Source organism: Eurytemora carolleeae, unplaced genomic scaffold (assembly GCF_000591075.1).
Source record: "Eurytemora carolleeae unplaced genomic scaffold, Eaff_2.0 scaffold466, whole genome shotgun sequence".
Taxonomy (NCBI): Eukaryota; Metazoa; Arthropoda; class Copepoda; order Calanoida; family Temoridae; genus Eurytemora; species Eurytemora carolleeae.
Window position 1 is genome coordinate 159,536 of NW_019396388.1, and position 13,082 is coordinate 172,617.

Here is a 13,082-nt window from a genome sequence, read left to right on the forward strand (position 1 = left end):
TCCTCCCTACTCCATTCTCAAACTAAATCTGTAAATTTATACAAATTAGTCACAACCTTATCATATAGCATATAAAAAGCTCAAAAAGGAAGATTTAGTTCTAGGAAAGGAGTAAAAATTTAAACATATAAAAAATACTTAAGGTCGATTATTTACTTATTCTCATAGACATCAAAAAATTATGTTTCTCTGAAGAAATTAAAAGCAACGGGGATTTTCTTTTAAACATACTGAAATATTAATAAGTCGATTATTTTTTAATTACTTTTAATTTTTTTGGGGATGAGGGGGGGGATTTAATATTACAGTGAATTCACTATTTTCAATGAAGTACAACAAAAATCAACCAAGTTACGAGCGAAATTTAAAAAAATGTGTTAATTATAATGTTCATAAAAAAGATTTACAAAACTGGTTTTACAATTGAAAATAAATTAGTATTTAATGCATGATCTAAATCTAACAATTGCATAAGAAATATCACAAAAAATATAGAACTGGTCAAACTAGTTTTTATAAAAAATCAACAATTTGGATAAAAATCATAATAAATGCAGACTTTAATACTTAATCTTACAAAATACAAAATATAAAAAAATCGGATTCATCTGAAAGTTTTTGACATTAGACATTAGAAAAAATTTTCTATTAGTTTTTCAGTGATTTACTGCAATCAGTCATATTTAGGCACTTAATTTATAACAAAGTTTTAAGAAAACAATTTTCTCATTTAAAGTTCAATTTATTGAACCCTTTTATATGCGTTAAAAATATAATCAGGAACGGACGTCGGTTACAATTTTGTGATGGATTGGTAACAATGATGAAAAAAATGCACACGAGATCAGGGTATGCTGAAAAAAACGCATTTTTGTTGAAATCTGTCGCTAGAGGTTTCTTGGTTTTCTGTGACATACAAATTTTGTAAAATAAAAATTTTTCAGGATAAGATTACAACCATTTACATCCTAGGTGTGTTGTGTCCTGAACTGAAAACTTTAGAATGGTGGATATCGAGATTAATGCTTGATCCTCTCTTTTTCTTAATATCAAGACCAATCAGAGTCACGTATATGAAGCCGATAAATTTGAAATTTTGCGCGCCATTTAAGATCAATATAAAGAAACGGGAGGAACTCTCTAATTTTAAAAACCAGTTTTTGATTTTTCTCTACTATATCCAAGAAATAACAGTTTAAGAAGAAAATCAAAAGTGTGTCCATTGGATACTCAGATTAAGTAATCGAGATAAGGGATATCTCATTCTAAAGTTTTAAGCTCTGGTTGAGTAGTTAGTAATGATACCATGGATTCTTTCTCACCCATCTCAACCTGATTCCAGCATCTGTCCTTATCTTAATACTAGCTGCTTCAGCTGCTGTTACAGTCTGCTTCACGGACTGCATCAGGTTCTGCGCGTTCCCGATCAACATCTCGGTGGCTTCTAGGTCTTCTTCGGACCCTTGAGCTCCCAACATGGTCGCCTTGACTGTTGAGAGGATCTTGAGTTGAGTTCCGATTGTAGGAATACGCTCACATACTTGAAGAAGATTGATGCGCATCCTCTTATCTGTGCACTCTTTTGCAAGCTCCTTAGCTAATCGGGATACTTCATCACTTGCCTCTGCTATAGCTTTGGCAATAGATATCAGCTCACGCTTGCTTCCCTCCTCTTCCTGGACCAACTTACTTAACTTTGCCATCAGGTTTGCCATTTTCTTGGCAGCAGCAATGATGTCATTATCTTTGCTGGACCATTGACGCACTTCTTGATGAAGGTCGTGTGCAGCCATCATGATTGGACCTTGGCTAGGGGTAGGGGCACAGTCAAATGGATTTTCAGACTCGTCGTCTGTGCTGTCTGGTGGGGGAGGACGAGGAGGCGTGTACATGTTGTATCCGCTACCGGGGGGTGGAGGGCGAGGGGGTGCGTCGTCATAATCACCGTCTAATCTCAAGGCAGAGAGCTCAGGATAGGGTGGAAGAGGTGGTTGTTCATCGTTATTTGAATGATTTGAACAGACCGCTGAGTGAACACCGTGAACGGCTTCGAGAAGAAGTTGGTTTTGCTTCCGCCACGCTTCTACAGCGTTCTTGTCCTGGATATTCATAGCGACAACCTTTGCAAACTGTACCATAGGAGATACACATGACTGAAGCTGCTCTGCAGAAATGTTGAGAACAGAAATGTATCTTGGATCTTCAGAATTGTCAGCTTCTTGTTTAGTCAATTGAAGAACTCTGTTGGCCAAGCGTGCTATGGCGGAAGTGTTCTCCACCATTTTACTCGGATCCAGTCTATGTATCGCCTCCTCACAGAGTTTTGAATGCAGTTTCATAAGTTGGGCAGACTCTCCGATAAATCTAACAGAGTCTGTTGTTTCATCCACCAAAGCTTTTGCTCTGGCCAGAGTTCCTGCGTACTGTTTTCGCAGATTTTCAAAGTGTTCATCAGCTGCTTTGTTCTCAGGATACACCATGCGTATTCTTCCCGCATTTACTAGCTGGGGGGTCAAGGATTCAATTTGACCTGCAGCTGCTAGTATAGCTTCAGAGACCTTCTTGTTACCTGTTGTGTTCCCTGTACCTACCAGCTTAGAGGTGGATACAACCCTTTCTGAGAAATTTATTAGTTTGGCAGATTTATTCTCTAGGGTCTCCTCCCGTTCTACAGGATCGGTGGAGGGAGTGAGGACCGCATCTGCAAACTGTTTAAGGGGAGTGGATATATCAAGGAAGTCCTGAACTACCCGATCAACCAGGGCACCCTGGAGACAGTCTACCAGGTCAACCAGGTTATGATTGATACCTCGCGCCAGGTTGATTCCGGTTGGACTTCCAGCATCCCCTCTTCTGGAGGATTCCAACAGCTTACCTGAATATCAAAATCAATTACAAATCATTTGAGACATAATTGACACTTGATCCCTCAATTTCATTGGTCAACCACGGGATATCGAAGAGAAATTAAATTAATATGTAGAACTGCATCAGGTGGAGATCAACGCTTGATCCTAAGAGTGACAACAAAAAAGTTCTGACTCCTGGAAAACTAAATAAAATAACTATTGTCTGAATGCAGAGTTAAAATAAAATTCTTCAGCTAACCTAGATCTGAACGTATTGCTGAGGAGAGGGATTGTATTTTAGCTCTAGAGGTCGGGTTTAATCCTTCTCCAACCCTCCGGGCTTCTTCTAGGATTAAATCTACTGCCTGCTGTCCAACACCCCTGAATCATTATTTCTCTTCAAAGACTATAATTATATTATATAATTGGGTACAAGATATGCTAGATATATCAGAAGATAGAATATAACTATTTATATATTTATTGTATCAAATAAACGTCAAAACGGCTGAACAGGGCCCAAATTTTGTGTATGACCTCACATGACCCCAGGGAAGGTTTAGGAATGCTCAGAATTACAAAAATTGTCTACAAACATTTTTGATTCCGTAAAACTTTGGAATCCACAAAAAAAATGTAAATCCGCAAAAATCGTTATTTTTGTCTTATCAAATAGATAATGCTGAAAGATTTAGTAACTATTAAAATAGAAGATGGGCGCGAAGCGTCCTGAAAGCCTATTATTATATAATTGGGTACAAGATCAAATAATTAAGTCAATGATCAAGTTTTACTTGAATAAATAAGAAACTTGATTTAAAAAAGGTTTTACCCCTAAAAAAAATTTGACCAATAAGAAGATGTCCAAATTTTGATTTAACATTTATAATTTCCCTTCACATTAAGTTTCTCAAATACCAAAGAGAACTTGATTTTCTAAAATATAGATCTGTTAATAGATATCCTCATTTCCATCTTTGGTTTGATCTCCTAGTATACCCTGTACAGTACTGTATACAATAAGAGTATATTACCTATCATCTAGTCCAGGTTGATCTAACCATCTCCTAGTATACCCTGTACAGTACTGTATACAAAAGAGTATATTACCTATCATCTAGTCCAGGTTGATCTAACCATCTCCTAGTATACCCTGTACAGTACTGTATATATAAGAGTATATTACCTATCATCTAGTCCAGGTTGATCTAACCATCTCCTAGCTTGATCAAGTCTACCCTGAACAGTATGGGCAGGTTGCTGGATTCCACTCTTCTCTAGTCTAAACATTTTAATATTTTAAAAAATAATCTTAAATTTTTTTCTTTCAATCAATTGATCAGAAATAGGTCATGAGAATCTATTTTTTATTTAGGGAACCCATGTTTTTCCTAAAAATGTTTATTTAAATATCGTCAGAATGTTTTGCTGGAAGCATTTCCATAAATGACATTCTTCAGTTGATGCCAGTTCACAGTTGCAACATTTAAATAATATTGGTTTCATTCTATTTTTGGCAATAAAGAAATTACAGTTACCTGGATTTCAATCTAAATGCATACCTGGATACGGCTTGAGCAACACTAGCGCAGACCTCACCTAATCTTGATTCAATACTTCGAGCCAAATTCTCAGCCTAACAAATACAGTTTACACAGATAAGCAAAAATTTGGATACAATTTTATTTTAAGGCATTCACACTTCCCTCAGTAGAAAAATTTTTCATTATAAATGACGATCTTTCCTGTTCATTTATAATAACATATTGACAGATCAAAGTTTTTTACCTGAGGCGTGGTTCCCCGCCCTGCAGCTCTCAGCTCACAGAGTCCGTTGGTAAGAGTTGTGACGTCAGCAGCTACACGGCGGATATGCTCGGCATCAAGAGGGAGGGAACCCTCAGCTACCTGGACGCGGCATTCAGAGTTTAACAATTATCACAATTTTTAATAATCAAATAAACCATTTGTTTTAATATATATATTAAAATATTAAGTCTATTTTCATCTTCCTTTTGGCAAGTAGGAATCTGAACAAAACGTTTAATTTAAAAGTTTTCAATTTTAAACGAATAAGTCGCCATTTTGATTTTTTTAAATGCCGCGTTACATTCCTTGATTGCTAGGTCGAGGATTGTGCGCAATGATTTTTCTCCTACTCCACCTGGAAAATAGTTTTACAATTTTAACCAAATATTTTTGGCTCGGAATATATTTTCGAGGAGGGGGAATACCCCCCCCCCCCCACCTCTTTTTTATATACTTTTTACCAAAATGTTGGGGGGAAAATTTTATTTTAAAAATGGCGGGCTTAAATGATTTTTTGAGAAATCATATACAATATACAATACATACCTCTGGAAAAAAATGGTTTTTAATTTAATATTTAAAAATGGATTAAAATTTGTAAGATAATAAAAAATCTTTGATGTATATGTTTCTTGTCAAAATCTATAATTTTTATTTCTAAAAGTTTTAAGTTCATCATCGAAAAATACTAACAATCCACCCCCAATTTATATCAAATATAGTGTAAACAATAACTATGCAACTTTCCTTATCCGTTTCCTTTCCTTTTATTTTTTTTTTATATTTTTTACAATTGGGGGGAAATATTTCCACAACCTCTATTTTTAGAGGTTTCTAAATATTTTCTCCTGAAACACTTAATGTTGTATGTTTTTGTTATATTTCATAAATAAATAATTTCTTAGTTTTACTTTTCATTTTACCTTCTAGTGCTCTGGGGTCTCTAAGAAAATCCAATGCAGATTCCATCTTTGTATCTATAGTAGCAGCACTTCTTCTCATCACCTTCAGTATTCAATAATTTAGAAGAAAAATAAAAAAGAACAGTTAAGTTAAGTTGTTCTTTACATGCTCCATACAAAATACAAATCTTGTTGAAGCAATTAGGATTTAAAAATCGACCCCCGTAATGTATTATTATGTTAATATTAGCAGGGGTCACTATTATCTTGTAGAAGCATTTAACCCCCCCCCCAATTTTCCCTTCAAAAATTATATTTTTTCCCCACCTTGGTAGTTAGGTAACTAAAAAATAGATTATGAGTATTGGAAAGAGGGAAAAACTTCAAACATGCCAATTTCTTTATTTCTGCCCCCCCCCCCCAGAAAAAAAACATTATGGGATTCAAAATAAAGATTTAATAAAGGATTTTAGTTGAGAGGAGAAACAACATACAAAATTCAGAAAATCTCAAGTTTTTTTAATATATATTTAGGATCAAAAACTTCTATCAGATAAATTAATAAAACTTGATTTATTTTCCGACTATTTACATACAAAAAGTTGCAGGATAATTTTTGAATAAAAGGCCGGCATCAAGTACAAAAACTACGCAGGGGACGATTTTTCGAAAAATTTAAAAATATAAAAATTTACTTGAAGATTATCTCCGCTCCATTCATCTTCATCATATGTGACCAACTGTAGAACCCTAGGAATTAGGATACACATGAGTTAAACAAATGTCAAATTTCTGACGGGAGACCCCGTGATGGAGTTGGATTAGTTTAAATTTCACACTGTAAATAGTGAATGCAGAACACAGAACAAGCGATTTTTTACATTATGAAATATAGATGCACAGTATCTGGTATATCTAATATAGATGCACAGTATCTGGTATATCTAATATAGATGCACAGTATCTGGTATATCTAATATAGATGCACAGTATCTGGTATATCTAATATAGATGCACAGTATCTGGTATATCTAATATAGATGCACAGTATCTGGTATATCTAATATAGATGCACAGTATCTGGTATATCTAATATAGATGCACAGTATCTGGTATATCTAATATAGATGCACAGTATCTGGTATATCTAATATAGATGCACAGTATCTGGTATATCTAATAGCTCAATTGTACAGTTTAAAATATAGATGCACAGTATCAATTAATTATCAATCAATCCAGGATCAATCAATCAATCAAACAATCAAGGATCAATCAATTATCAATCAATCCACCCAGGATCAATCAAGGATCCATCAAGGATCCATCAATTATCAATCAATCCAGGATCAATCAAGGATCAATCAAGGATCAATCAATCAACCAACCAACCAACATTATATAATAAAAACCATCAACCATTAAGTTAAAAGAGATAGGAATTGAGTATTTGTCACAAAGCCAGATTTTCTTATACCTATATCTTTGCAACCCAATTTCTTATACATAAGATATTTCAAACTATGAATTCTTTTAGGTCAAATAGTCTAAGTTTAAATTATCGAGGGTTTCCACCATCAGGTTTCCAAGATATCGGAATTAGAAAAATTGAGTTTGTGGCAAAACTCAATTCCTAATTGAATATTAGATCAAGCATTCAACTGTCAATCAATCAATCAATAAGAATTAACCTGATGATCTCCCCCACCTCCTCCGACATCCTGGCCGCCAGGTAGTTCCTATTCTCACCAGCCTCATCGTGACCTTTACCTCCCTAGATAGATAGATAGATAGCCCCCACCTCCTCCGACATCCTGGCCGCCAGGTAGTTCCTATTCTCACCAGCCTCATCGTGACCTTTACCTCCCTAGATAGATAGATAGATAGATAGATAGGTAGATAGATAAGAAATTGATAGATAGATAGATAGATAGATAGGTAGATAGATAAGAAATTGATAGATAGATAGATAGATAGATAGATAGATAGATAGATAGATAAAGTGAAAATTTAAAAAAAACGGTGTATTTTCCAGGATAAAATCCGTACAATCCGTACAATTTGAAAACAAATCCGTACAATCCGTGCAATCCGTACAATCCGTACAATTTTAGGGTAAAAAAAAAATCAATCCGTACAATCCGTACAATCCGTACATTTTGGCCACCCTGTAAGATAGATATATCAAAAATATAAATTTGAAAGGGAACCCAGAGAGGCACATTTTTAAATAGATAAATATATAGATGGATGTAAAAATATGGATATATAAACATACATAGATGGATGAAAAAATATGGATATATAAATATATATAGATGGATGTAAAAAGATGGATATAATAATATATATAGATGGATGTAAAAAGATGGATATAATAATATATATAGATGGATGTAAAAAGATGGATATATAAATATATATAAATGGATGTAAAAAGATGGATATATAAATATATATAGATGGATGTAAAAATATGGATATATAAATATATATAGATGGATGTAAAAAGATGGATATCATAGATGATAAAAATTTTATATAAGATATGGGCAAGATCAAACCCCCTAAACAGATAATTTGATAAATAAATATTTGAATTAATTGACGATATGTTAATAGATAGATAGATAAATAGATAGATAGGTGGATAGACCAACAGATAGACATTTGTTAATTAAAGATGGTAAGAAAGAGCTAGATGGATAGACTGACAGAATAAAAGCTAGATAAGTAAATAGATGAGTGGAAAGATAAACATTAAACAACTACCTGTGACAGTATCTGAATAAATATCTTCATACTACAAATAAGTATTGGAGCAAGGGTTTTAATCTGTTCAACACATCTTGATAATATCTCACGATGAACCTGGAAATGATCCGATAAATAAACTTAAAATTTCATAAGGACTGTATTTCTACCTGTATCTTAAACTATAAACATGTATATAAATAAATAAATACACTGAACTTAACAGTTCATAAAATCTGCTATGAATGTAACGATGAACCTAGAATAAAATAACGAATGCAATGAACAGTTCATAAATTTGCTAATGAATTTAACTATGAACCTGGAATAAAATAACGAATAAACTGAACAGTTCATAAAATCTGCTAATTAATATAACAATGAACCTGGAATAAAATAACAAATACACTGAACAGTTCATAAAATCTGCTTATGTATGTAACGATGAACCTGGAATAAAATAACGAATACAATAAACAGTTCATAGAATTTGCTAATGAATGTAACGATGAACCAGGAATAAAATAACGAATACAATTAACAGTTCATAAAATTTGCTAATGAATGTAACGATGAACCTGGAATAAAATAACGATTACAATACACAGTTCATAAAATCTGCTAATTAATATAACTATGAACCTGGAATAAAATAACAAATAAACTGAACAGTTCATAAAATCTGCTATGAATATAACTATGAACCTGGAATAAAATAACAAATAAACTGAACAGTTCATAAAATCTACTAATGAAAGTAACGATGAACCTGGAATAAAATAACGAATACATTGAACAGTTCATAAAATCTACTAATGAAAGTAACGAAAATGAAAAATAAGAAATGCTATAATACCAGAAGAGGTTAAATTACTTCAGAAAGCACTTTTATTTACCTTATATGGTCAAAGTTTCATATTATTGATCCAGCCTTCTATTTTTAAGAATTTTCCCGATTTATACGGGGAATTTTTTATACATTGAATAAATTGAAATAAAACCTGATGAGTTAGATCTTCCACTCTCTTTTCAACCTCCCTGGTTACCTTGCTCAGACTTGGTGACAAGTCCCTACAACAATTAGTCTTTAAAAAATTTGACTTTTTTATGTTATTTTTATAATTTAAATCAAAAGAGAGATGGAAAAAGTAACTTGTACCATTCAGTCAAACCATGAATTGTGCATAATATATACCTGACAAATTGAACCAGGTCCTCCATGGTTTCGATCACCTCGGCCACAGAGAGATAGTCCAGAACCTTCTTACAGTCCTTGATGATCTTTCTCACCTAGTCAGTCAAATCTCAGATCAAGCAATCAATCAATCAACCAATCAATCAACCAATCAACCAGGAAATCAAAGTTGCTTGATTTATGAAAAACTAATGTTTTTGTAAAAAAAAAAACTAAAACGTAAAATAAAACACCGTTTCAATTTGAAGAGAAAGAATTAAGATTTTATTCACAACTTAGTTATTTACTAGATTAAGTGCGCGATTTTGCCCGTGGTATTTTTTAAAATACAATTTTGAAGAAAAAAAATCGATTTTTGAAAAAAAAAAGTTTCGATTTGTAAAGCAAAAATTTCCATATACAAACCTCAGATTCGTCAAAGCAGAGTAGGACACTTGATGTTCCCTGTAGAATCCATCTCGAGCCTTCGATCAGCTTGGTTCGAGCCATCTTCGAGTAGGGATCGTCCCGGGATATGTTCGAGGCTTCCTCCAATAACGAAGATGCATTCTCGACCTTTTTAAACAAACATTTTTTGAATTGTGTAACTGTGTTTACACAATTCCAGATGGCAATATTCTAGCTTCCTCCACAAAAAAATGTAGATCTGCGGATATGGATCCAAATAACAAAATTCTACCAAAACATTTAATAAAAAAGTTTACTTATTAAAATGAATGAATCTAAAGAACTTTAATAGGTTAAGAAGCAGAATGCATGCATGATCGTTTCCGTAGCTCATTTTCCCCTCCAAAACTTTAGAAATGCTTGCACATATCCAGTGCTTAGGATCCGGATCCATTGGATCCGCAAGATTTTGGCTTCCTGGATCCGGATCCGCAAAAATATGCGGATCCACGGATCCGGGTCCAAAGGGTAAAATATCAACCAAAAACTGCATAAAAAAAACTTTTTACTCCTAAAATCCAAATCTTAACTTATGAAAAAAAAAGAGAGGTTATAAAAATTTCCTCATTTCCGAATGGTTTAACAAAATTTAGGATAATAATATGCGAAAAAAAAAAATTAGAAAATTATTTTATTCAGTTAATCAGCAAAGAAATGACCTGGATCCGTATCCAATTTTTTCCAGTACGGATCCAGGATCCGGATCCGCATCAAAATTAAATGGATCCTAAGCACTGACATATCGCAAAAAATGATTTGGGGAAATAAATGAGAAAGAAAATATAAAGTTCTAATACCTTAGTAATCGCTAAAGGCATATCCTGCTGTAGAATTGAATCATCTGTAGAGAAAACCATTTCACGACCAACCTTTGCTAGGTTAGCCACAGCCTACAGTACAGTAATATTAGTATTATAGGTTAGCCACAGTTGTAATCAGTAATATAGGTTGTGGGGTGGGGTTGGGAGTGTATGACACAAGTTCTCGTTAGCTCACTGAAGTTAAGCACACTTGTCCCCAGCCAGGAACTGGATTGGTGTTCACGGGTTCGATTCCAGTACTCCAAATTAACCTGTGGTTTCAAAAACGTTATGTTATGTAACCTGACGGTTGTAGGAGGACTGAAGGGCGGCTGTCAACAACTCTCGCAGCGCAAGGGTGCGTGCTTTCTACTAAGCAAGAAGAAGTGGATTGATCACAGTGAATGATGATGAAGAAAGGAAAGGTGGACAAGCAGGGAGAGTCTATGTTTGCCAGCTATAGGTCCCTGGAGGAATACAATCCAGGCTTACAATAGATTGGGAGCAATGAGTGAGATGTTTTCTGTCTAAAAGGCACATGGGCCTCATTCCAGTTTTTCGGAAGAATTCCTGCACTCTATTATTCTCAGGTCTAAGAAGCCCTTAGGCAGCTGGAATCTTGTCAACCCTCTTCTCAGTATGAATGAAGCGTGGACGGATGAATGTGCTGCCAGACTACAATCCCTGGTATATCAATATAAACCCAAACAACACCAAACTTTCACAGTAAAAATTCCGAGATCTGATCGTTACAACCCGATCATGTCCTGTGGACAAAAAAGTAAAATAGGTTAGCAACCGCCTACAGGACAGTAATATTTTATGTTAGTCACAGCCAACAGTACAGTACTAAAAGAATTATGGGCTAGTTAAATCCTAGTACAATAGTAGTTTAAGTTAGCCAGCCTGTTTTACATTAATATGAACTTATTTTAGATTTGCTATGTCAAAAATGCCTAATACTTTTGACCCTATCTCCTAAGGTAAATGAGTAAAATAAATCTGAGCCCGAATTTAAAGAATTTGAGACGCGCTCAAATTTGAGAAGTGTCTCAAATATGGTTGGTATCCAAGGAGTATGGAATATATTGGAGAAGGAATCGACCCGACCCGGCCTACCATATGATGATTATACATGCTTTTGAGACGGTACTTCATTTGACAAAGAGTTTTTAAATGTCGTATTTTTAGTTAAGTGTGGTTATTTACTTTACCATATTTAATTAAACCAATTTTTTATATTTTAAGAAAATACGTTTGCATTGCCAATAATTTTACTTCCAAAAAAAGCTTTTGTTTGGCGTTATTCAGCCTACTTTTTTCCCTGTTTAATAATACTTAATGTTTTAACAGTGTTTTTTTATGTCTAATATTGTGTTAAAAGGTTTTAAACTTTAGGGTGAGTCGGCACCATGCACTACACCGGATAATTTCCTTCTCCCTTATATTCCATACTCCTTGTTGGTATCACTTGAAATTAAATTGAGCGTTTCGAGATTGCGCACAATTGGAACCGGTTTTTGGTGGTTTCAATTCTTTATATTAGGCCTCTGTTTTCCTAACTCTTAAGCACTATTTTACGCTGACCTTAGAAACAGCTTGAACCGGCCTCTCGAGGTCAGGCATCTGATGTCCAGCCTCTCCTTCCTCATGGATAATCACCAGCCGGGAAACCTGATGTAAAAACTTTTAAATCTGTTCATAAAGCGCTCAGTCGGTTGCCTTTTTACATGGCTCTGTGGATTAATTGAAGTCGAGGGATACAGCCACCTTTCTTTAATCATTTTAAGATTTTCTTTGAGTTTTATATTTGTGTTGAGATATTTCCTGAAATTCGAAAAAAGCATTAAGAAGGCAAAAAAAGCATTAAAAAGGCAAAAAAAGCATTAAAAAGGCAAAAAAAGCATTAAAAAGGCAAAAAAAGCATTAAAAAGGCAAAAAAAAAGCATTGAAAAGGCAAAAAAATCTCCATAAACAGTTATAAGCAAAAAAGTAAAAATTACGAAATGTCAAGCTTTTCCTAGGCCTATCCTTGATACCTGTAGTTTAAATGTTGCTTTTTAAAAATCAGCTAAATAGAAATCCAAAGCTAAAATAACAGTTATTTTAGTCTAAAAAACCCCCTAGCCTTCCCTAGCCGCGGCGTTCGGCCCCCAAGCCATTCATAGCCACAGCGCTCGGCCCAGAAATTGTCCTTACCTAACCTTACCCTGAAATAATACTAAATAATAAAGAAAAATCTTAAGTTAAAATCTAGGTCATTTACAAAATTGATAGAAGGGGGGGGGTCCAAAAAACGTTTAATGTGACGGACCCCCCCTATCCA

At 34.2% G+C, this 13,082-nt stretch overlaps 1 protein-coding gene across 5 annotated transcripts; it reads right to left on the minus strand.

Moving 5' to 3' along the window:
- Positions 1–271: 271 nt before the first annotated feature.
- Positions 272–12,552, minus strand: LOC111702260 (vinculin). 5 transcript variants are annotated; one of them, XM_023473894.1, is made up of 17 exons: positions 12,344–12,552; positions 10,754–10,846; positions 9,915–10,064; positions 9,510–9,604; positions 9,316–9,385; positions 8,333–8,431; positions 7,362–7,427; positions 7,252–7,268; positions 6,256–6,310; positions 5,582–5,663; positions 4,964–5,013; positions 4,638–4,757; positions 4,412–4,485; positions 4,036–4,131; positions 3,109–3,230; positions 1,306–2,875; positions 272–984 (listed from the first exon to the last, which is right to left on the minus strand). In XM_023473894.1, the coding sequence occupies exons 1-17, from the start codon at positions 12,380–12,382 to the stop codon at positions 969–971; spliced, it is 2,814 nt and encodes a 937-aa protein (XP_023329662.1). In that variant the 5' UTR covers positions 12,383–12,552; the 3' UTR covers positions 272–968. The 5 variants fall into 5 exon arrangements, with proteins under 5 accessions (XP_023329662.1, XP_023329661.1, XP_023329660.1 ...); XM_023473893.1 differs by having other exon boundaries at positions 272–989; XM_023473892.1 differs by having other exon boundaries at positions 272–996.
- Positions 12,553–13,082: the final 530 nt, after the last annotated feature.